The 26,311-nt window shown below is 39.7% G+C and overlaps 1 protein-coding gene across 3 annotated transcripts in view; it reads left to right on the top strand.

Moving 5' to 3' along the window:
* PCDH19 (protocadherin 19) overlaps nucleotides 1-25,643 on the top strand; it is a 114,893-nt gene extending 89,250 nt beyond the window's left edge. For all 3 annotated transcript variants that reach the window (XM_019716613.2, XM_019716612.2, XM_019716610.2), the window contains one exon: nucleotides 19,681-25,643. In XM_019716613.2, the coding sequence (XP_019572172.1) occupies nucleotides 19,681-20,270 (590 nt within the window). In that variant the 3' untranslated portion in view covers nucleotides 20,271-25,643. The remainder of the gene's footprint in view (nucleotides 1-19,680) is intronic.
* The last annotated feature ends 668 nt before the right edge of the window (nucleotides 25,644-26,311 follow it).

Here is a 26,311-nt window from a genome sequence, read left to right as displayed (position 1 = left end):
TAAAAACATATTTTCCACATTGTTAAAACAACTTGTGATCACTCTTCACTTCCCAATAATTATTGAAATATTTACTATTTATTTTCCTTTTTGTTGGAGTTTTTGTTGTATAGGCGGAAAGACCTGATACAGGCATTTGGACTCAAGTCCTGGACCTGTTACTAACTCCATTTTTTATCCCAAACAACTTACTACCTCTCTTTGGGTCTTGGTTTCTCATTTGTAAATGAAGAGTTTGGACTGGAATAATTTATAGGGGTTCATTATCGCTCATACTTTATGACTCTTTGTTGTTCATTTACTATGAAGATTACTGGGGAAGTGGAAGGCATTTTGCCTGGATTTTCCTCTGTATTTCTAAAGAACAAGGCAGGATGGGAAATCTGACTCTTAGCCATGGGGCCTTGGGTTGTAAAAATCCTTCCATTGTGTCAAGGGAAATTAAGGTGAAACATTGGTAGAACTAGCTTGTGTTAAACTGTGGGGGCAGAGCCCCAGAAAGTAGTTTCCAGGCTCTCGGCCTCACATAGACAGGTGCTGGCTCAGGTAGTAAATGGCCATCAACTGTGATTGCATGGCCATCAGCTGTGGCTAGTTGGCCGTCAGCTGTAACCAGTGAGCCATTGGCCACTAATATAACTGCTGTGGCTACGCTAGAGGGAAGAGGAGAGAGAATGGGGCTAGCAAGAAGATGGCGGCTGGGCTGGCAAGCGTGGATTGCAGTTAGGATGGCTGGTTGCGGACAGTGTGGATCCAGCCTCCAGTGAGAGTATAGTGCTGCCAGAGAGACTATAGTGGTATGACTCCCCTACCTATGGCTCCGTGGGTGTTCCTTTTTGGCCTCACCATATCCTGCGTTCTTATGTGGGGAGTGGGAGCAGAGACCCCGCAGGCCTCCCTGCATGACAAATGGCGCAGCGAGCAGGGTCTCCCGCACGACAAATGGCGCAGCGAGCAGGGTCTCCCGCATGACATAAACATTCTGAGTTTCTTCCTCCTCTTTGACTTCTGTTTGCATGTATTTAGCTTAACTCTGCTTTCAAGTGTGTGTATTTTCGAGGAAATGGTCCTCCTTTCCTTTTACACCCAATTCATGTCCTTATCATCCTTCTCCCTTACTGAATCATCCATTTCTGAATACTTTGCAATTTTCAACTTAATTAGGTCTTTCCCCTAAATGAAGAACACAGCTGTTCCTTCTCTGATGCTTTGGCAGCTGCCTCTGCCTTTCCCAGAATGGAATGTTTAGCTCTTTCCTTGGATTTCTTAGCTGGTCATTCTTTCAGGACTAGTAGCCCATCTCCTGGTATTGGAACTCCCAAATCCCATGGCCAGAGTTGCTCCTATTACCTTTGGTGCCTTTCAATCTTTTGGGGGCTTAATTCATATGAAATGGGGGATTTAGCAATCGTTTAGAGCTCTACTTGCCTCATCATCTCCAGTGATCCCACTGTTCAGCCTTTTGAGACACTGATTCATCTATGAGGAGAACCTAGCCCAATATTCCTAATGTAGTTTTGATGGAGAAATAGAGGATTAGAAGATACTAAATGTACTTTGTCCCTGAATTAAATGATCCTCATTTGTCCACTTCACAGATTCTCCAATTCCTGAGAAGCCCTCTTGCTTGTTGGTCTTTTAGTTTTACTTTTAGTTTTTAGTCTTTTACTTTTACCTATATTTTAGAAAGTGATTGCTGTGTTTTCCTAGGTGCTTTGACTTTATTTGCCCCTCTGGACTTTATGATTACTCACCTCCATTGTTAATTTTGGGATTTGCATGTATCATACCTTGCTCTTATAGCTAAGATAGCAATTGAGCTTCTCCACTCCACTCCAACTCCCTTCTCACAAAACGTGATCAGCCAGAAACCTTCTGTATTGTCGGTTTAGTACTGTCGTTCCAAATGTGTGTCGAGCAGCCTGTGTTTTGTTTCCCCACCCCAAGTGGCCTCATTCAATTTAATTCCTCATACTTAGCATATTAGGCATCTTGTCAATATTTCTTTTCTGAGGAATATTTTTAAAATTTGAATGCAGTGTGTGTGTGTGTGTGTGTGTGTGTGTGTGTGTGTGTGTGTTTGTGTTTCCTTAAGTGATGAGATCTACTACAGCAGACACTCAGAATTAGCTCTGTGCCTAGGAGGAAAGAAAGCACAGAGAGAAAGAGCATGGCTCTCACATTCTCAGAAGCAGTGTGCCAGGGTAAGCGAGCCCTTGGCAAAATTGTGTCTACAGTGCCACTTATATCTATGTGCCTACACCATCCCATCCATTTGGGAGCACATGCTTCTAATAGTCCCCTTGAGTTTTCTTAGTTTCCTTCACCATTAACCCTTATACTTATGGCCCTGCATTCCCAGGCTTTCTTTGCTTGCAGCAGCCCACAGTTGTGAACTTTCCTACTTCCAGATATAAACTTATCTGTTCCATGTTCCATTTCCTCAAGGTCTTAGTTATTCCAAGGTCCTATGAAACGCACTGGTCTCCCTTTCCAAATAGCATTTGATATCTTAATGTGATGATAATACAAAGGAATAATTAATGGTGGCAATTGGGTCAACAAGGATGCCTGATGAGGGTGATGTCTTTAACATGGGGTCTTTCCCAGCAGCCCTTCTTTCATACCACACCAGTAGCTGGCTACATGGTGTAAGGATAAGGCCAGCTAGGACTCCATGTATTCCAAAGACTTAGAGCTTCCTGAGGATAACAATACCTAGCATGTATTGAGTTTTTCCTTTGTGCCAGGCACTGTTCAGCTTGGTTTATGTGTATTTCCACTTTTAATTATCCCAACAACTTCATGAAGTCAGTGCTATTATTCCCATTTTACAGGTAGAAAAAAAGGGGCACGGAGAATAACTTTAAGTAAATTTAATAGTGCTATTAAGCAGTGGAGCTGGGACTTGAACCAGGACATCTTACTCCATAGCCCACTATCCAGAGCCTTTGGGAGAAGGATGGTGCCTTTTTCAAAGGCACACTTCACTGACAGGAGCTGGCTTCAGATGTGCTGCAGGGTAGTAAGCTTCTTTTTGGCAAGGAGGAGATTAAGTGTTGAGTTGCTCCAGTAGATCTGACTTATATATACCTCATTCCTTCTGGAGAGAATGAAGTTCTGGAGGGAACTTGCCTGTTTTTGATTCCTGACAAGCAAACATAGTATGGCAGCAGAAAGTTTAGCCCTTGCTTTTTGCACCCACCCCCAAATTAGCAATGTTAAAAATTTTCTTCATAAGTCCCTGTGGGGAAAGAGCCAGGAGTGCAGTTTCCAGGCTCTCAGCCTCATGTGGAAAGGTGCTGGCTCAGGTAGTAAATGGCCATCAACTGTGATTGGGTGGCCATCAGCCGTGGCTAGTTAGCCGTCAGCTGTAAGCAGTGAGCCATTGGCCACTAATATAACTGCCGTGGCTACGCTAGCAGCAAATGGGGGCTAGCAAGAAGATGGTTGCTGAGCTAGCAAGAGTGGATTGCAGTTAGCATGGCGGATTGCAGCTAGCAAGTGAGGTTGGTTGGCAGAGAGAAGTGGACGGCAGGTTGCAGATAGTGTGGCTCCTGCTTCCTGTGTCTCCAACCCAGCTGCCAGTGAGACTATAGTGGTATGCATCCCCTATCTATGGCTCCGTGGGTGTCCCCTTTTGGCCTCACTATGTCCTGCATTCTTATGTGGGGAGCCTGACCAGAGACCCCACATGACAGTCCCTATGGCCTTAGGTTCTTACCTGGGATGGTTGCCAAATGGCTAGGGCCAAACTTACACTCTGTTTTTTCTCTACCTTTGGAGCTGATGGTGTTGCAGGACGGCTCTCATTGGTATTGGGGAGCAGAAATATACAAACTCAGGGCAGGGGTTCTATGGAGGACAGCAGACTCACCCACACTCTTAAAGGCCAAAATAGTTAGAAACCCTACTTCACTATAGCTAGTTTTTCAATTTAGTCATACAAATAATTGTTTTCTAAAATGGATGGTTGTGTTTCCTGTTATTACTGCTTTTCCTTCTGGACTGAGCTTTTATTGGCTGCTGCTTACTTCGTAGCAGACAAAAGCTTCACACCTGTGCGCTGCTGCAATCGTGGTAATGAACACTCTGCCCAGGAAGGGGAGCTTTTTCTCTTTCCCAGTAGTCATTACCCCAACACAGGGAATTTAATACATTCATTTATTCTTCTTTAGATATACAGGGTTAAATCCAGACTGAAGCAGGGAACAGTCTTACCCCATTGGTGCTTTGCATGATTTTCAGGGTCTGCACAGTTCCAGCTGTGTAAACATGATTGAAGAACTTAGGTATTGTCTAATGGAGGAGGATTTCGATTTGGGAGAGGCCCTCCATGGCTGGGCTGGAGCCAGACATTCTTCCACCCACTCAAGTCCACACCCTGGGAGTTCAGCTAACTCAGTTCCTAGAGTCAGAAGTGAAGATGGGACAGCTGGTGTTAATTATACTGTTTTACAGCTTCTTATCAGTAGGGGTTGAGAACGGAGGCAAGGGATAGGAAAATCTAAAGCCATATCCTCAAAAATGCTCCAGTAATGGTGCTAGGAAACAAAGAAATGGAAGACATTGGACAAAATAAGGAAGCCACATATATTAAATGTGATAATAAAAATAAAGAATCTCTTAAAACTGTAGCTGCATGTATAGTTAGTTTGAGTCTCTCTGTTGTCACTGGAAGGAAGGGCAGATAAATATTGTTTGGAAAGGACCAATTTGTTCTGATATTTCTGGATTCACCTTTGTTCTTGAAATTTGTTTAAGCAATGACTAGTTCAATAATACTAAATACTTTTAACATATGTGCACAGTTATTATGGAAGAAAGCATTGTTTCTCCATAACAAATACAAATATTAAGTTGGTGCAAAAGTAATTGCGGTTTAAAAGGTTAAAAATAATTGCAAAAACAGCAATAACTTTTGCACCAACCTAATATTACGGATCATTCAATTACTCCTTCCCCACCCTCTACCCACGATTATGGTCAACGTTGACTCTCTTCAGTAGAGCCTGAGATCTAATAATTGTTCTGTCCCTCTAAAGAGGAACATGAGCATGCATATTCTTGAGCTCCAAGGTGTGTGGGCTTTCTGATAAGATAGCAGGCTTCCATGCCTTGGGTTCTCCAGGTTGTATATGGGGGAGCATCAGTGACAGTTAACACAAAGGCAGTTGGCTTTCCATTGGATGTGAATGTCAGGACATGGTCCTGATCCAGGAAGAAAACAAAGCATCATCTTTTAAATGCACTGGGATGCTATTGTGTTTAGGAATAACCCAGTCAGTTATATTGATTCCTGATACAACTAGCTATTGAAAAACTGTTTTCTTGAGCGGCTCACTTCAAAGCAGTGTCTCTGAGACAGAATATTCTTTTATAGGATGGGAAGCCTCTGGTTTGAGAAGACAAATGAGTTTGGTAGAGCACTGAGTTTGAATCATATGGGACGTGTTCAAGGATAGAAAAGAATGAAAAATTCAATAAATTAATGTTTGATGCAATATTAGGATGTCAGGGAAATAGAGAGTTCTAGGCTATGCTGTATACACATGTATTCCTTTGTTTACTAGCTGTGATAGTCTGAAGAGGCAGAAGCAGGCCTCCAGACTAGCATCAGGGCACATGGGAACGCCTACATCTTTCATCATATTTAACCAGGACAGGGGTCAATCCTGTCCATGTGGTGCCCCTGGAACTGGACGCTGGGATGCCTATTAGTGTTCTGCTGAATGTTGTAATCGTAGCATGTGAAGAATATCCCATAACACTCAGCTCCTGGGTTGTTCATCTGAATCATTAGGTACGAGCATTATGGGTGCCATAATAACATTGGAATTCCTGCAACGATAAAGGAAACACATTTGGCTTGTACTTCATCTACAATCACTTACACTTAAGCTATTGATAGTTGATTGGTATCTGTAGACAGCTGGCCTTGTGCCACGGGACTTCTAAGTATATTTGATGGGTGGAACAGACAGGGAGGCTGTAGATTTTGGCAAGCTCTAGTTCCCATTAGTCAGGCTGACTATATCTGACACGAGAGATTCCAATTCACCGAAATGAAGCTCACTTCTTTAGTCTTTGGCTAATGGCCCAATGATATTAATGTGAAGGACAGGAGAGGATCAGTGTTACATTAGACTGTGACTTTCCAATGAGCACATAGTTGAGTAGTTTACTGAATGCCCTGTTGATTTTTTATTTTCTCTTTCTTTCTTTCTTTCTTTCTTTCTTTCTTTCTTTCTTTCTTTCTTTCTTTCTCTCTCTCTCTCTCTCTCTCTCTCTCTCTCTCTCTTCTATCTCTCTTTCTATCTCTCTTTCTATCTCTCTCTCTCTTTCTGTCTCTCTTTCTCTCTCTCTCCCCCCCCTCCCATCCCCCACCCCTCCCCTCCCTACACCCTCCCCCCCCTCCCCCTCCCTCCCTTCCTCTCTTCCTTCCTTTCTTTCTCAGACATAAAATTCATGGCAACTTTTTTGGAATTTGAGGGAATTGTAAGTTTTTAAATTTTGTTTTACAGTAAATGTTAACCATTCACTCTCCTAATAGGGAAATGTGGGCTCCTTTATAGGGTGTGCAGACTATGTTTGTACTTGTACAGTTAATATTCCTTGCCTCAAATATGTCTTGTAAGGGGTGCTGGTAACACACCCTGCTAAGGAAATTCCAGACACAGCTGTTTTTAATATTTGGAGGGGCCCCCACAGAACCATCAGGCTTACACTGAAGGTTCCTGAGTGGGAAGGAGGAAATGTCCCAGAGAGCATGCCTTTTCTTTATTGGTGGATTTTCTGTCAGAGACTTGGCCACTGCTCTTGTTTCTGACTGCTTCCCTGCAGCTTCCCTGGAGGTATGAGTTTCTAGGCAGAAATATTTGATGTGATAAGGAAAGGCTACAAAGCTGAAGGAAGAGAGTCAAAGTCTGAACAGAATGGAAAAGCAAAAGGATATTTTGGGCATGGCGGAGAAGAGTTGAATTCTATGGAATGGAGACAGGGAGATGAAATGAGAAAAGAGGAACGAGAAGTAATTCATGAGGGCACTTACTATTTACAGGTGGGAATAAAAGGACCATTGAACTCCAGGGGAAACTTCCTTTATGCAATGCCTGTGAATATGTTGAAATTTTGTAAAGGCAATTCCATCTTAAATGCACTGGTGGAGCTAACAAGCTCCTGTTGATGTATTATTCTATCCAGTGCATAATCAATCTACTGTTCCCCTGTCCTGGACAATCTTTGGGGTGTGGTCAGGAGAAAGTAAATAGAACAGATAGATTTTTCTCCCAGGAGCGTTCAAGAGCTTCCTTAAAGGTGAGGTGTGAGCTGGCTTCCTCACAGTTCCCAAGTAATTTCTGAAACATTAGGTACTCTGATTATTTTTACTTTTTACTACAAAAGTTGGATTGTGCAAAAAAAAAAATCATCTGGACAGTCTGTGTCTAGTTGGGTGGTACAAAAGAAAGGCGAGCTCTTGTATCAATCTTTATTCCCTCTGTAAACACAGATGACCAGGAGGGAAGGCTGTTATTAATGGTAATGCAGACCAGAAAAAGGCTATTATTTTCAGTCTGTTGAACAGTGCAAAAATGCTTCTCAAGCACTGTGTTCAGATGTTTCTTTTTATTAGCCGCCGCACAAGGAATTAGACTCATTTCAAACAGTTTGTTTTCCCACTCTTGTCTCTGTAAAATAATTGTTCATGAGTGGTTTCTTTGTTAAAATACCACTGACCTCCCATATTGGAATGGATAACAGGGTGCTAAACGTATAAATTTTTCAGTTTGCATAAACTCTGATAGAAGGGGGACAGAGATTCCCCAGGAGAATAAAACCATTCATCAATGTCCTCATTTGTTATTGTCCTATAAGCATCTTATCCAGGAAGTTATGTCAGCATTACAGTTCTGTGTTGTGTGTGTGTGTGTGTGTGTGTGTGTGTGTGTGTGTGATTAATAACAACAGAGAGCTCTTTGAACGCCAGCAGGAGGTTTTAAAATATTCTGCATCTTCTCCACTCTTTTCTCCTTTCCAACTCTTTTTTTTACCCCCTGTCCCCAATCCAGGACCATTAGGATTGGATAAAGGAGTTGTGCGATGTCTTTGTATATGATCAGATGATGATCCTTAGCTCTTCATATAGGTGCTGTTTGCATTTTGCCAAAGCTAATTATTTTATCTGCAGTTTTAATAACAAGCTGGACTATTTGCTGTTCACTAACTGATAGAAGCAAATAAAAAATGATTGCAAAGTGGAATTAAGGGGATAAGAAAGCTCAAGGGCCTAAGAATGCCTTTTCTTTAATTAATAATTTCAATTTACTCTTAGAATATTTTATGCTAGAGTTCAACATTGTATATTAAACAAGTCTGCACCCTCCCTCTCTGTAACTGCCAAACTGGAATCTCAGAGAATAGAAATCATGCAGGCTTGAATGAAGCTTCAAATTCTCCACTCCCAGTGCTGTCTTGTTTTGTGAACATAGAACTCAACTCCTCAGGGCTTCTCCAAGCACAGCATGGCATTCCTTCATTAGCCCCATGTTTCACAGATCCAGTCATAAAAGATTGACATTTTAACCAACAAGGGGCAAATGCAATAAAATTGGAATTTAAGAGATGCAATGTTTTGGAAAAACTGATTATTCCAAGTGTGTAAAGATACACGATCTGTACTAAATGGACAGAGCATATAAATTTACCAGACTGCCTTTTAGTAATCTTTTGATTTGTTCCATTGACTTTTTCCAGCTTTATTCAGATTTAATAGACATACAGTGCTCCACTATTTTAACTTGTGAATGGAAATGAGGATTCATGATAATAAGGACTGGTGGTGGTGGTGGTGGCGGTGAGTGTGTGTGTGGTGTGTATGCGTGTGCATGTGCTCATGCATATGTGGGTGTGTCTGTGATTTTTTTTTGTAGCCATAATCTAGGCTTACTATGCATCCTCTTATATATGTAGACTGTCCTAGAGCTGTGTCAGAGTGTCTTAACTCAGGTCATTTCAACCTAAAAACCTCCTGCTACTCTTATGTTCAGAGTTTGAGCCAATTCAGAGAAAGCCCTCATAGCTGTGGCCCAGAGAGATTCCAAGACTTCCTTGATGCTTCAGATGGAACAGCCATTCTTTCTTTCAAAGAAGAGTTGGACAAGGCCAGAGGGTCATAATGGAATCACTATGTGCTAAAGATATAAAGGACTTTTTTCAAATCTAATAAGAGCAGTGGGACAAGCGCAGGGTGCCTGCAAATTATCAAGCTCCCTCAAAGAAGAGATTAATTGGCCTCACTTCTGAATTTGTCTAATTGCTTTTGAGGCAATGCCCTGAAAAATACAGCTTTCTTTCTCCTACTAGTATGATTAAGTGCACAACTGGAAAAATAATAATTCTAAATAATTCTAAGAAAAAAGAACAAAAGAATAAAAGTGAGCATTGTCCATGAAAGATGGATAATGACAAGTAAACACAGAATGTGGTGTTTGATACGTTCAGTTTTGGTATTCATTATTCATAGTTATTATTCATAAATTCCAGCACAAATGTTAGGCCTGCACCTCAGTGACACATTTGCATTTCATTTTAAGTTGATTTCTACCTGGTTTTGCAAACAAGTATTTAATGAATGATTTTGGCTGTCTCTCACTCTCCATGTTGCTATAGCTTGTCTTTTTCATGTACTAGCCTACTGGCTTCTATCCCTTTCACACTCTTTATCTCCATCATCCATCTTACTCCATCCAAGATTCATTTTCTCTCTCTCTGTCTCTCTCTGTCTCTCTCTGTCTCTCTCTGTCTCTCTCTGTCTCTCTCTGTCTCTCTCTCTCTCTCTCTCTCTCTCTCTCTATCTCACTCACTCTCATTTTAGGAAAAAAAGTTTTCTAACATAGGAAAGTGATATTTGAATAGATTTCCCTAAGGCAATCAATTTAATTTGTCTGGAACTAAGCTTGTCTTTGTTGCAAAAAGGAAGGATTGAAAATGCTGTAAAATTTATTAGCTTCCAGGAAGATATTTGAAATGAATTTTTTTTAATGATTGTGCTGTTTGTTATACCCAGAAGCAGTGTCATCACAATTACAGTATTCCAGATGGTTGCTAAAGTTACACTGAAACATCAAGATAATGCTAGAATTTTTTATGAGGCTTTTATTGATAACAAATGATCCAAACTAGGTAGTTAATAGATAGTAATCTTTCTGACACTCCTATTTGCTTCCAGTGACTATTTCTAGTGATTCCTACCTAGCTGATGACATGGCACACACACTGTCTTTTTGAATAATTGCAAGAGACAGTGATTGGTTTACTGAGCACTTGTTTTCCAAATGTGAAAAAAGTGATTGGAGAATTACTAATGTTGTTTCTTAGCTTCCCACCCAGTAACAGGAACATTTTGCCAGTCAAGAATCTAAAGAATTTAGAAGTTACAGTTGCATCATTTTTCATTGACTCATGTATATTGATGCCTATTCTGCAAAACTGAATATCCTGGGACTTCACTGAAGGAAGTGTCAGTTCCTATTAAGAGGAACACCAGCTGCTTGGTGCCTTTTTTTCCTCCAACATTAAATTTTCGTTGAAAAAGGGAAGGTTTTTTTTTCCTGGCTAGCATGCCCTGTCCCTCTTGTTGTCTGTACTAGCCATATTTGTGCCATCCTTATTATATATTCTGTCCAATACCCAGAAGCTCATGACCAGCATAAAAGTGGCTTTTTTTCTTAAGTTAATGATGTGTTAGCAATTTCCTTATTTCCCAGGGAGGAGTGAAGCCAAGCTGGTGATAATTTTAGGTTCAGCGCTACTTGTAAGCATCACCTGAAGGCTCTGTCTTCCCACAGTATAACTACCTGTAGAATGTGTGAAAGGGTTTGTTTTTAATTTACACAGAGTCAAACAACTGGTCTGAACTCTTCACAGAAGTGAGTAGGTGTTGTAGGTGTCCAATGGATATAGGCTAAAGGACTTAATTCTGTGGACATCTTAGAATGAAACTTTCAAAAATGGTCCCACTTTGCTCAGAGCTGCAGTATCTCCATGTTCCCCCTTTTGGAGAATAGTTCAATGACCTTTTGTGACACCTCATATTTTGCTTGTAAAGATGATTTTTCTAAGCACCTAGATGAAGTCTAGCACTTTGTCAGATAATTTTCTCCACCATAGAAGTCAAAATACAAAGATTCCAGTCTAGTCAATCTCAGCTTATCTCAGTCACTGTCAGCACCTCTTATTTCTTAGTCTCAATTTTCCAAGCAGCTTTCTGCTTCATTTCCTTGCTCCCCATGCATCAACACAAATGATTTATACTTATACACATCTTGAAATCTCTTCTTTATGGATTGAATTGAATTGAGCCCAAGTACAAAAATGAAAACTCCAGGAACTATTGTGATTGCACAAATTGCAACTTAGATTGTATGGCTGTACATGCCACACTATCATCTATCATAAATATTAAATTCTCAAGCAGTTATGCTTCAATGTTTTAACTTTGTCTCTTTGACCATCTCAGCACTGAAGATTTCACTGAAGATAATACGATTACTTTGAATTCTGAAAAAGGCATCTTTTTAATCTATTTTTATGTTGCACTGGGAGTCAGTGTATTTTAGGTGCATAGACTGTGAATGAAGGGAGGGGCCGATGTGCCATTTGGCATCACAGAGGCCAAATATTGGGTGGCAGTTGCTAACCAATGCTTATCAAACAGTCTAGGACAAGGTTGAGGTTCATTGGTCTTTTCAGCTATCCTCTCAAGCTAAAGCTAAACTTGACAGAATTCTTGCTGTTTACCCTGAAAATGCCAAGCTATGCTAATCAGAGCTGGCTTTTCTCTCTGCCTATCTCCTTTTTCTTTCTTTTTTATTTCTTTTTTTACAACATCCCTTTGCCAGTCTCAGGAACTTTGTTCACACATTCTTTCTCCCACCTTGCCTTTCCTGAGGTAGCTTCACCTCCAGACATTTCTAGTTTTTCTTATGCCATCAAAACTCTCCTATCCTGGGTCCCCTTCACCCAGGGTTTTGCTATATGACCAAAGAAAATCTGAGGCTCTTGGTTCGGTAGTGAATCCTCTTATTTTAACAGGGACCTTTAATGGCTATACCCAGATGAATGAAAACTGGGGGAATTTCTCTCCATGCTATAAGGGATGATTTTTGGATAGCTCATCTTTGACATTTGTCAAATACTACCGCATAGATGTTTTTAAATGCCAGTCATAGTTATGGCATCCTACCACTTCTGCCTGTTGTCTGTCAGGCCATAGTGCTGTAGGAAGGACTGCTAACAAATGGGGGCAAGGGAAGAGAAGAACAAAAAGAAAGCTTCAAGGAGGAACCAAAATGGTGGAAAATGCTGAAAGAAAGAGAAAAGGAGTGAGAAAGAGACAAGTAGCTAAGTAGCTGTTTGTAGTGCAATTCTTTTCACATTAGAGTGGCTAAAGAATAGCTTGATGTCTGTCACTGGTTCATGAGTTTCTAGAAATGTCTCGGCTTTCACTGGGCAACCTTGAATATTTTTCAGATGGAGTGCCATCTTTTCTTGCCAAAACTTTGGGTCCTTTAGGAAATGAATATAAACTCCTCCCAGACCTACAGCCTGGTAGGGCTCTGGGAAGTCATTTTGCAAAGTTCTAAGCCCTTATTGAATTTTTGCTAGATGCTCAAATGGTATCTAAACACCCAAAGAAGCCCAGTCCTTAAGATGTCAATCACATCAAAACCAACATGGAATGTCTAATGCTTAGATAGTGTTTCCTGCTCCCTGTACTCTCTCTTCCCTACCCTTTCCACTGAGCCCATTGCTCCTCTGCTTGCTTTGTGAAATTCCTGACTCTTTGAAGGCCTTCAAATGCTTTTAAGAATTCTTTCCAGGATAATTCTCTTCTTTGGTAATCCCCTGACATATTTGACTGAAGCATTAGTTTGCCATGTGTATTTTAATTAGTTTTGCCAGAAAGAGTCAGCATCTGCAGTGGAGCTAAAAGGGTCACCATTGGTCTCATTTTGGGCTTACATTTTATAGGAATTAACAACAATTTTATTTGATGTTGAGAAACAATGCTTGATATTTGAACAATATATCCACTTCATAAAATTGACATTTCTACTTATTAATTCATCACAGTATAGGCCCCATTAACCATTGTTAGAATGGAAAACTTCAAGGTATATGGCAAATATATTTTCAACTGGACATCAAAGCATAATCTTTTTTAGATCTGCATAAAGTGTGCGGGAAATCTCTCAGAGGCTAAGATGACACTTGGCTTTAATGTTTCTCAAGTGCTACATTTCCTTTACTGCCTCTGACAAAGTTAGTTTTCTTTGTAGGTTTTCATAGTGTTTCTACTAAATCAAATAGCTATTTCCACTTTTAGAAGTTGTATTAGTGGCACAGTATCTGGTGTGTTGACCAAGATTGTTTGTTCTGTTGCTGTCACTCTTTCTTGTACCTTTTTCATTCAATTAAATTAAACTGTTATTTAGTACTTGCTCTGTGTTGGACCCTTTGCTAGGTTCTGTGGGTATGGGAGGAAACAAAACAGATATAGTCTTTGCTCAGTTAGAGTTTACAAGCTATCATTGAGTATAAATATTAAACAAGTAAATTCAAGTATTATGAGTGCTGTAAAAGGAGGTGGTATGGAACCTACTTTAGTCTAAGGGATGGATGAAGTATTCCCTGAGGAAGTTAAATTTAAGTTAAGACTTCAGGGGTAAAATGTCAGTTATGAATACTGTTCAACTGTTGATAATAAAGCTCCCCCTCCCCCACTAAAGAAAATAAATCAGTGACTTAAATAGGAGAGAGGCTTATATTTCATCTTACATAGAAGAAGTTCAGGTCTAATGAGGTGAGTCTACAATATCTTTAATATCCCAAACTCCTTATATATTTCTATTCTATCCATAGGCACATTGCTTCCATGCTCAGAGTTGCCTCATGGTAGAAGGATGGATGCTGTAGCTCCAGCCATTATGTCTCCATTCCAAACAGGATAAAGCAGGGAGGAATAAGGACAAAAGTGTCTCTAGCTAAGTCAGCTTCCCCCCTTTAAGGAGTTTTCTTGACATCCTGCCTCCATAACATTGGCCCAATCTTAGTTGCATGACCCCCCCCCCCATCTATAAAGGAAGCTATGGAATGTAGTTTTTTTAGTTGCTGCATTGCCAATCCTAACAGACGTGGGATCTATTTCTAAATATTAAAAATAGGTATGGATATTTGGTAGGCAGTTTGTTATGTCTGCTTCAGATGAGTAGGAATTAGGTAGGTCAAGAGGGAATACTTCTCAACAGTTATGTTTTTTTATTTATTATGTGCACATGACCAACTTTAACAGCACTCAATCTCTTCATAATCATTGGCACAATCCCTTCCAGTATATCTCACAAAAATTGGCCCTGCTTTGGTCATAGATTATTTTGTTCATGGGGTGAAGCTAAGTGGATGTATATGAGTACAATCCAGGAAGCTTTTCTGATTTACACATCACTTGCTTGTAGATTATGTAACTGGTGCTACTTAGAAGTAGCCAACTACTTAAGCTCTCGGGAGGAACTAGAATTTTCCCTTTCTGCTTCATTGGTTGCAGATCACTTCTGAGGTAGCACATTGCTCTTATAACTGTTATCTTGAACTATTTCAGTGTTGGAGTTTTGTCTCTGATCATTGGGGTGTTTGAGTTAATATACCCAAACTCTGAATCATGATAAAGAACTGCCAGAATTATTGAACACATCCATTGTGACTAGACAGCTATACAAACCCAACAGAGCCTCTCAACTCTGCTATTCCACCAAGACTTTGAAAGTTTTAGCAAAGCCTAAGATGGTTCTTTCTTTCTTTCTTTCTTTTTTTCTTTCTTTCTTTCTTTCTTTCTTTCTTTCTTTCTTTCTTTCTTTCTTTCTCTCTCTCTCTCTTTCTTTTTTTTTTTTTTTTAAACTTTGGTTGAGACCATGGGTAGGCTCTTTCTAGTGTGGAAGCACATTGTTTGCCCACATCTGAAAAGATAGCAGTTTCACATCCTGAGGAGGGTAGTAATTGCTGCAACATGTTTTGCTAGTATCTGCATGAAATAACATATTCTGTTTTTTTTTCTATTTGGATTATTTCCTTAATCCATCATGACTCACTCATTGATTCCTCTTATGCCTCCCATGTTCTTACAAGACTGCTGCTTTTACACTTAAGATTTAAATTTTTTTTCCAGAGGTTTTAGAATTTTCTCATCAAGGTCCTTAATGACAAACGGTGACCCAAAAATACTTATTACAACCTAGATTGAAGAAGCTTTTTTTTTCTCTGTGTTTTTATTTTATTTTTTGTTTAAAGTAATATGATCTGTTTTGAACTAAGGAGTTCTATGGCCTCAAAATTTGTGTCCCTCTTCCAAACTTATTCACTCCATTTATTATTTTATTTTGAAAATCCTGGGGACAAGTTCAGAAGCAGGGAAGACCAATTTGCAAATTCATTACTCATGCCTAGTCATGTGTACGTTTGAATTCCTCTGTACATGGTAATGTGTTCGAATTTCCACAACTCTGTGTGGATTTTAGAGTCTTACATTTTGCTTTGCCTAGGCTCAGATTAATACTTTCAGAGAAAGATGTAGCAAGTTATAGAGTCACACAAAGGCTCATAAGAGCAATCTTGCAGGAAATTAGTGAATGGTTAGCTTACTTCTATTTCAGCTGCAGCCAGGATCTTGACAGTTAATTTGTCGTTATACAAAATGATTCCTCTCTAGTCTCATACCTTCATCCCCAGCCATGATACATGATGGCAGGCACATAATCTCTATCAGTACTATGCAATTCCAGAAGTAGTCGTTTTGCTTTTTTACATCTGGTCTGTCTTCATTGCTCTTCTTAAGGGGCTTTATATTGTGTGACTTTCTCACTTTTAATACACACTTAATTTTCTTACTAAAGTTTTGATTTTTAAAAGGCAATTCATCTCCTGTATGTTTATGAATGTAGGTTACCTTGGGCTGGGAAGACATTCTTCCTGCCTATCTATATTCACCATGTGTTTTTGTTTTTCATAGTTCATGTGGCTATAAGCACTATAGCTAGGTTAGATTTTGTTTTAATTGTATTGACACAAATGTCACCGAGTGTTGTTTCATACCAAAAATGATAAGCAGCAAGTCACTACTCTTGGTAAGGATTTAAGGAACTAAAGATATCAGATCTAAGCTATTGTGAGTAAAAGAGTCTCTTAGGTTCAAGCCTTTAGTTGCATGCGGTAAGAACAATGCATGTAAATTCACATAATTAATATAAGAAAACTGCTTGTTATTTTACCTCATACATGTATAGGGCTGAGGTAGGCTTAATGAGATTGGTGAGTAGGCTTAGACTGGTTGCATTCTTGGGGGCACTGAGCGAGTTTACTTTTTCCTCTTCTCAGAGAGTGATTTATTCATTTAGGCAGTGGGTAAACTGAAAGCAAGTACTGTCTGCAGAGAAGCTTCTGAGAAGACTGAGTTCCCTGCTCTGGTCTTCCTAGATTCATAAGATATTCGAGATGTCTGTCACTGGGGTCTCTGCTCTCGCTCTGTGTGTGCTGGGGCTCCAGGTCTCCTGCTGTTGATTTGAAGCAGCCTACTGTAATAGTGCAGGAGCACTGTACTTGGATTCAGGGTGACACGTGGATGGCATTTTCCTACTCAATTGTGTTGAAAAGAAAAAAGCACCCTGCATCTCCAAATTTGAAGACAGCCACTTGATACTAAAAATGTAAAAGAAATTAGAGTTTTGTGTTGAGCCCATTAAGAATAATCTATTAAGTTGTAGTTAACCACCGTTCTGCTTTAGGGGTGTGAGCAAGGGACCTGTAATATCAATCTGAAGGTCAGCTGGGATTTCCTTTTCATAGCTGGTCATGTCTGTGTTTCCAGGGCTCAAAGGCTAAGGCCTCTATACCTTTGTGTCCTAAATTAGGACAGGGATCCCACAGCCTTCTGGACGTTTTTTGCTGACTTCTAGGGGACACTTGCTCAGATTTTCAGAAACAGAAGTTAATTATTGAAGTGTTCCCTCACTTGGCCCTCCTTACTCTCTACCCCCATACAAGCACTCACTCTAATTTCTTTAGAGCTATTACTTGGTAAGTTATGAGATGGGCCTCAAAGAAGAAAGAGAGGAAGAAATATCTTTTTGGGAAACTCTAAAGGTGTGAATTCTATCCTACTGGAGTCATCCTGGGACCTCCTGAGGAAAGCACTGAATTTGGATGAAACTGATTGTGGGTGGATCAGCCGTAGACTCATCTCACTCATAACATTTAGGGTCTACACAAAGTGAAGTGTTTCTCAAGTATGTCCCAACATGTTTCCCTTGCTTTCCTACTTTTTGCCTCCCAGGAATATAGGCACTTTGAATGATAATAAGCTATCAAATAGATGACAGCACTGAGAATTTGCAGGGAAGAGGCAGAGAAAATAATTTGACAAAAGCTTTATTTTGTAGAATGCAACCCTGAGGTTGATTTGAAGCAGCCTACTGTAATAGTGCAGGAGCACTGTACTTGGATTCAGGGTGACACGTGGATGGCATTTTCCTACTGAATTGTGTTGAAAAGAAAAAAGCACCCTGCATCTCCAAATTTGAAGACTGTGCTGGAATTTGCAGAAGCGTTGTCTTATCTACCCTGTTTCCCCAAAAATAAGACCTAGCCAGACAATCAGTTCTAATGAGTCTTTTGGAGCAAAAATTAATATAAGACCCAGTATTATATTATACTATACTATATTATAAGACTTGGTCTTATAATATAGTAAAGTAAGACTGGGTCTTATATTAACTTTTGCTCCAAAAGATGCATTAGATCAGATTGTCCAGGAAGGTCTAATTTTGGGGGAAACACGGTATGCAGGAGGCACTTACCTTGCTGATGGTAATGCTCATTTGTTATTTGTTTCCACCTGCAAAATTCTGAGTGTTTCATTCTCTAGCACTGAAATGAGGCTTAAAATGTCCATCTTAAATATAAATTGGCAAATTGTGTCCAGGTACACGGAATAAATCTTACCTTTGGTTGACTTTTCTGTAGTTTAAACTAGATCGAAGGCCATTTCCAGAGTTGTGTTGAAATCTGTACTCAGCCTGGCTTAGGCCTTGATGTTCATGCCTTTTCTGCTTCCCATGCCTTTTCTCCAAATGATGAAGTATACACCAAATTCAACCATTGTTTCTTGATCCTCCACCCATATATCCCTTTACCAAAATAACCTTTGATGGATGAGGCAGAGCCGTGTCACTTTGCTATGCCATTTACTCTTCAAAAACAATCAAGAAACAAACAAAACAAAAGAAATACAAGTGTATAAAGAACATGCGTTATATAGAGACTAATATCAGGCAAGACCCCAAGTTGCAAACTTCTTCCCCCTGCAAAAGAGCAATCACAGCATTTCCAACTTTTATTTTGGGGGGGGGGCATGCATTTTTTGTCTTTGCAATCTCTCCTTGTCTCCTCACCTCCTCTGATCCTGCCCCAAAGTGTTTTATAAATGTTAAGCTGCTTGTATTTTGATGCATTGTGCAATGTGATGAAAATTTTCATTAGGTCAACCTTATGCAGGAATGTAACACATAATAAATATAAACGGATCTACTAATAAATATAAAGGGAAAACTAGGGCTATAAAACCAGACACTGAGATTAATAGTTCTTCCAATTGACAGTTAACCCTGGGTCCATGCTTTGGTGAAGCCCATGTAGAAAGCCTGTCTGAGAGCCAAATTAAAGTCTTAGGGTTAAAGTGACTTGTCATGAAAAGAGAAACACATGTCTTGCCAATACTTATGAACTCTAACTGCTGAGATTTTCTATGATAGGACTAAAATAATCCATAGAAGATTTCTTTAAGAAATATGACCTTATCAAAGACAGCAGATAAAGAAGGTAAGGAGGGATGGCTAGTTGGGTATGACTAAATGATGCTCAACCTATGAGTGATGTGTGCGTAGGACCAATTGAAGCTTATCGGTCAGATGGAAGGAAGGGATCTCAGTATATTCCTTCTGATGGGAAATCAAGTCATGTAAATGGCTTAGTGAGGAGATTGTCTCCTGGGAATGGTGGTCAAAAAGAAGTGATACGATTGGATTTTCAAAGACAGCCTGATAGCAACCTAAAATTAAGCACTATATCATTAACAGGTAGAGTGGAAACATAGTTGGCAGTGCTGTTGCTCAAAAATGAGGCCAAGAGTTCTCATATATAATGACTGTTGGATTTCCTGCCCTGCTTCTACTTCGCCTTCTGGAACCACTTTCAAACACAGTTCATTTTTAGCAGGAGTTGTTGATAACAATGCGAACTTTCAGTATGTTGACACTCAGGATAAACTTTTTTTTAAAATGTATTTTTTATCATAACATGTTTCCTTTCAGGTTTTTCATTTCATCAAAAGTGGGAACAGCAACAAAAATAATAATAATAATAATAATAATAATAATAATAATAAAGGAGGGGAGGTCTACAGCCTTTTAAAAATCCTATTCTTCACACTTGTCCCAAAAGGCAATAAAGGACTATCTAAAAGTGCCATTTCCCAGAAGGGCCTATGGGTACCTAAGAAACCAGAACACTGGGGAGTTAACAGTGATTCCTGGGAAAAGATGATGAAATTGACATATTATTTTCTCCAAACAGATCAGAGTGAAGGATTTCACTGCAGGGAAGAATGCCGGATTCTTGGTCACTCCGACAGGTGCTGGATGCCCCGGAACCCCATGCCCATCCGCTCCAAGTCCCCTGAGCATGTGAGGAACATCATCACCCTGTCCATTGAAGCCACTGCTGCTGATGTTGAGGCTTATGACGACTGTGGGCCCACCAAGCGGACTTTTGCAACCTTTGGAAAAGATGTCAGCGACCACCAGGCTGAGGAGAGGCCCATCCTGAAAGGCAGGAGAACTGTTGATGTGACCATCAGCAGCCCCAAGGTCAATGGTGCTATTCGGGAGGCAGGCAATGGCTGTGAGGCTATCAGCCCTGTCACCTCACCCCTGCACCTCAAGAGCCCTCTGCCCACCAAGCCTTCTGTGTCTTACACCATTGCCCTGGCACCAGCGGCCCGTGATCTGGAGCAGTACGTCAACAGTGGCCCTTCTCGTCCCTCTGAGGCTGAGCCCCGTGGAGCTGACGGCGAGAAAGTCATGGATGAGGTCAACCCCATTCTGAAGGAAGGTCGCGACAAAGAGTCTCCTGGCGTGAAGCGTCTGAAGGATATCGTTCTGTAAACCAGTCCTGGGGAAGAAGAGAGAGAAGCCAAGCTGGCTAGCGAAAAACCAGGAGCTGATCATTTTAATTGCTCACCAATGGTTGGTTCTTGAGTGGCTGTATTTCAGAGCTTTCTTAAATGTATTGTTTATAAATGACTATCATCTTGTGACAATCCCTCTCGTTTCAACAGGCAGCAGGGGTGTTCAGTTGGAGCAAATTAGCTTTGGCTTGAGTTGTTCATGGGGCCTTGATGTTGGGGAAACAGAGACAAATTCAGTTGTGAAAAGTATTATGTATTAAGTGTTTGAATTTATATATTTTTCTATGTCAAAATTATAATATAAATTACCATTGTTTGTGGAGGATTACATTTAAAAAGCAAAAAAAAAAAAAAAAAAAAAAAGCTCTGGACACCTTTAACTAGCTTGCCACTGTTTTGTAGTGTAGGCAAGTTAATGGTTATTTATTGTGTACTATTCATTGATTCAGTGATGTGAAATCGAGCCCCCAAAAGGTTGTTTCTGAAGCTTGAGTATTTTCCAATGCCGCTACTTTGCTGTGGACACCCCTGCTTTAAGAATCCTTTTGCTAGCTGTGCTACTGTTGTATTTGATATTGCAAATTGCTATGTGTGTGGTGATGGCAAAAGGCTTTTAGAGGTTGGTGTGTTTTTTTCTTAAAAAAATAAATAAAATTACAGATAAAAACAAAGTGCAAACAACTGAGATGGCAAGTGAATGAGCAACACCACACATACAGATGAGTACTTGGAGGATATTCACTCTTGGAAGATAATCATGGAGTTGCTCACCACTTTGCAGAGTATTTTGCCTGCCTTTCAGCCTTCTGCCCAGGTCTGTGATAGATCATTGAAGAAAGTAATTTTTGGATATTCTGCTATCTAATTTGCAGTTATCAGAAATATTGTGCTGAAAGTTTTATGAGATCAATTTTTCTAATTTTCAGGCCCTGAACAGGAAAGTTGCTCCTGAAGTTACTAGTTTCCAGACTTAGAAATTCCCTGACTCCAATCATCTAAAACTCAAAAAGACTGAGTCTGTTTTGATATCTAAATTAGCATCTTTTTAGACACACATTTCCTGATTCGGTGTTTCCCAACCACGATTAGAATTACACTACAAAGCACACTATGGGCTGGAATTGAGAACTCCATGTTGCTCTGTATCACAGGATTATAATTCAGGATAGAGTAAGCAGTACATAGTGTACATTTAAGAAGACAGGTAACAGCATCACTAATCCAATTACTGTGCCTTCTATATGGAGACACTTGGATACTTGAATGCATTTTTTATGACTAATACTTTTTTAAAATTAAAAATGTGAACAGGAAACTATTAAAATAAAAATTCTTTAGATTTAGCTAACTCTTTGCTGTAGGCTAGGAATACACCTTTTTTATTAACAAGTCTGTTACGCACATTTTTTTGTTTAACATTGCTCCAACTCCCCCATTTATTAACTATCTATTAATATTCACTAGCCAATGTAATATTCTTGCAGCCTAAGAGTTTGTTATTTAAAAATAAACGAGTATGTCATTGTTCTGCCTTGGTCTTTAAAGAATTGTTTCTAGAGAAACAACCATGTTTCCCAGAAAATAAGACCTAGCCGGACAATCAGCTCTAATGTGCCTTTTGGAGCAAAAATTAATATAAGACCCAGTCTTATTTTACTATAATATAAAACCGGGTCTTACATAATATAATATACGGCCGCGTCTTTCCTCCAAAAGACGAATTAGAGCTGACTGTCTGGCTAGGACTTACTTTCGGGGAAACACGGAAGTTTTGTTGTTTTGTTCTCATTTGTTTCATTTTTTGAAATTCAAGAGTACCCAGAAAAAAGGCACAGAGGTTAGAATACTATAATGCAAAAGAGAATTTATTTTCTTAAGTTTAGGTAGATAAGTCAGCTCTTTTAAATGTTATTTTTAATAGTTATTTTTGCCTGAGTTCCTGGCTTTATACATTATTAGGAATATTTTCTTTTATGGGGGGAGTTCTTGAAGGGAGGAGGGTGGGTAAGACAGTGGGGATGGGGTTAGATAGTAAAGAGTATTTCTGAAAAAAACCTACAATGGAGCTACAAATTCATCCTCATTTCTTATTTAGTGCTGAATACTACCTCATACAAAATATTGGTGTGGCTGCAAATTTCCTTCTGAAACTGAAACAATTAGAGATCAATGACCATAACATCTTCATTTTGACTCATTTCATTCTCTCTCATACACTCTTCCCCACCCCCCTTTGATTCATTTCATTGTAATAGTAGATTTTGAATTAGGTATGTATTTCTGTTTGCAAGTGACTATTTGATTAACACATTAATTTTTTAAAACTTTACATTATGATGACTGCCTGTAGAATTTAGACTGTTCCTCACCAGATCCATCCTGATATTATGTTGTTAGCTACCACCTCAAGGTCACTTACAAGTCAAATTTGACTGTTTTTGTACAGGTGTATTTCTTACTATGCTCAGTGGGAGTGAAGGAATTGAAAAGACTGTGGCAGGTGGGAACGTTAAATGTTATGTGGCCGTTGAGCCAGAGAGTCAACTGGCTACCAGCCAATTTTAAATGGTTAGAGTAGCAGTGGCATTGCTTTTGCTTTTTCTCTTTTTTTTCCTCCATTTTTTTTTTCTTCAAAATTCAGTTTTCAGTTACAGACCAATCCTTTTTCCCTATCAAAATACTTTGTTTTCATTTGGGCAGTCAAAGTTTTTTTTTTTTTTGGTTTCCAAGCCCTTTATTGATCATGTTCAGAGAATTCCCCTCATTAAGAAACATCTTTTTTTTCTCTCTACAATTGTCTGATGTATACATCCTCCCAGAAGCACAAGTGCATACTAGGAGGACTCTGTAAGCTGGTTTTATAGGCAGGCTCTGCCTGAAAATAGGAATCGTGTGCAAGGATCCTAAATTTCCCTTTGGCTCATGTTTTTCACCCCTTCTTTTCACCATGTCTGATGAAAAGTCACAAAGATCAGAGGCCAAATATTCTTCCTTTTCCTTCTCTAAACATGTTACCCATTTAAATACGAGGGAACAATTTCAGTTTCTAAATACTAGGGAGTTCTATTCCATTTATTCTGATGTCCCTTTTGGGGAGGAGTTGGTGTTGAGGTATGCCGTACTTTACTAACAACTGCTTTGGGCATGTCTCTGGGCAAGTAAACTTCATGAGATATTAAAGGTTTAGTGTGCATTGATTGATTGCTTTTCCTCAAATATGGCAATATACTATAAACAAGAATAAGAAGGGGGAGCCATGCTACGTGGAATCTCTTTTTTCTCTTTTCTATACCGACTAATGGAATCTGTTCAGAATGAGACTTACCATCCCTTTGATCCTCCTAAAGCCAGTAAAGTGTGGCCCACCTTATTGTCCAAATAGGCAATGGGCCAAGGGATCCTACAATACCTGAGGGCGGTGGTTCTTAAAGTGTAGTCCCTGGACCAGCCACAACAACATCACTTGGGAACTTGTTAGAAATAATACTTCTCAGTCCTCACCCAGACCAACTGAAGCAAGTGGGGCCTAATGATCCATATGGATCAGATGCCCACTAAAGGTTGAGGGCTTGTTAAAGCACAGGTTGGTGGCCCCACACTTGAGTTTCTGATTCAGTAGATCTGAGGTGGGGCCTGAGTCTTTGCCTATTTAAAAATTCCCAGGTGATGCTGATGCAACTAGTCCAGGGACCACGCTGAGTATCACTGCTCCAGAGTAAATCTGCCTAATAGAGCTAATTGCACCTAAGGTGCTTATTTAAACTAATTCATTGACTTGGTGACCCACTGATCACTAATCAAAAATGTTAAGGGGAATATAACTTAGAACACTGAAAACTGAAACCACCCAGGGTATCATCCTGGTAATGTTACTTCAGCCTACAACTGATTGTATGAAGGGGATTCAGTTGAATTTTTCATATAGCTCTATCATATCATTAGTAAGCAAAACAAAAGTGGTCCTCTTTAAGCAGCAAGGATAAAGGGCAGTTTGGGAAGAGGCAGGGGTATAGGGAATAGCTCGACTGGGCATCCAGGGTGGGAAAACAATTATTATTGTACATAATAGAAGTTCTGACGAATTCCAATTCCTTTATGGGGATCATTTTGATGTTGAATATTCCCCAAAGCTGTTGAATATTGCTGACAAGTCTGGTCCACTTGGCTCTTTACCCAGGATAATAAGACCCTGACTTTGAAAAACTGGCATAAATGAGCTTAAGAAATCCATTGTATACAGTCCTAGTGTTTGCCTTCTTGGTAAAATTACATTTAAGGATGTCATTTCATGAGTCAAATTGTATCTGCTGACACTGAAGTGTATTGAGATGTTGTTCTTTAGTTTAAGTATGTAACAAAGTAATATTCAAAGGGGATGTGTGGGGGTGGGACCGGGTGGCTTTATATTGATAATGAAATATTCCAGAGCAAAACACATTGTCCTAATGAAGTTGTTGCAGCTCTCTTTGTTTTCTTGTGAGGCTGGATTGGCCTGTGGGTCACTTGTTGTGCAAAAATGAATTAATTTCAAATAGAACTCATTGCTTTTGTAAAACAAAGAAAATCAACCACCTTGTCTGAAAGATATATTGTGAGGCGCTCTTGGTAAAGAAAAACCCACAAAAACCTGATCTTGATTGGAAAGCACTGTAGGTCATTAGGGAAAACTGATGATGCTGATTGTTGCTCCAGCTGTGTTGGCAATTAAAGATGACCTTGCTACTAACTGAAAGTTGCTGTCAACTTTAGCAAACAAACCAGCTAACACCATTACAGCACTGGTTAAGTAGATTTTACTGGCACTGGCTAGCATTCAGCTGAGGAAGGCTAGGATACAGACTTTAATGACCAAGAGCCAGACTAGCTCAAGCTAGAAATTCAGCAACGAATACCTCCGTGTGCTATTTGAATGCTAAGGTATTAGTTGCAAAAGGCTTTCGCCTTCGCTCCTCTAGTGAGGGGAATGAGCCTGATGACACTATTACTGTTTACCTGTCAAACCAGGGTGGAAATTTAGAGGGATGCAAGTACAGTATGTCTCATTAAGCAGTCTCTGTTGCTGATTATATGAAGATGAAATTGTTGTATATGCTGATCTGTATGTTATGTACATTTTCACAGTGATTGAATCATTGTAAAAAGAAAAAAAAAGGAAAAAAAGAATCACCACTCTGTCTATTTTATGAACATGATAAAGCAGCTTTATTAAATTATTAGTTATGTTTTAAATGGTGTTATCTGCCACATTGTTTCCTTTTATCTAGTGGTTCTCTGTTTCCCCTTTAAACGTGTTTTCTCTGCTTCAAAAATTTAATGCATTTTAGTATTAAAGGCTATTACGGAAAAATTATGAAGTGTTCGGTGAAATGTGTCTTGGAGAGTGTTGGTTGGCTTGGGGGTCGGGGTGTCTATTAGGCCTAGGAGATGACCAGCCCTTGGTGGGGTCACTGATGTGCAGACCCAAAGGTTTCCTCTTCCATTTTACACAATCACCAACTCTCCAGCTAGGCTCCAGTCATTTCCTGAGTACCTCACCTCCTTCTCACCTCAGTGATACCTTTATCTGTGGAGGAAGACCCATTCATATCCAGACTAGTAAAGACTTTCTTGGGTGGTACTTTAAACAAGAACACTAAAACCATTCTTTAAACCATTTGGGGTCAACTTCACAGTGGAACTTCTCTGAAGAATTAATTTTTTAAAAAAATGTGAGAAATAGTTGAGATTGACAAGGTGTGGGGACAGAGCCAGGAGTGCAGTTTCCAGGCTCTCGGCTTCACGTGGAAAGGTGCTCACTCAGGTAGTAAATGGCCATCAACTGTGATTGGATGGCCATCAGGTGTGGCTAGTTGGCCGTCAGCTGTAACCAGTGAGTCATTGGCCACTAATATAACTGCCGTGACTACACTAGCAGCAGATGGTGGCTGGCAAGTGCGGATTGCATTTAGCAAGGTGTTGGTTCGTTGGTTGGTTGGCAGAGAGCGGACGACGGATTGTTCCTCATGTGTCTCCTGCTTC

The sequence above is a fragment of the Rhinolophus sinicus genome, chromosome X (assembly GCF_036562045.2).
Source record: "Rhinolophus sinicus isolate RSC01 chromosome X, ASM3656204v1, whole genome shotgun sequence".
Classification (NCBI taxonomy): domain Eukaryota; kingdom Metazoa; phylum Chordata; class Mammalia; order Chiroptera; family Rhinolophidae; genus Rhinolophus; species Rhinolophus sinicus.
Note: the sequence above shows the minus strand (reverse complement) of the source record. Positions and strands in the feature narration are given on the sequence as shown.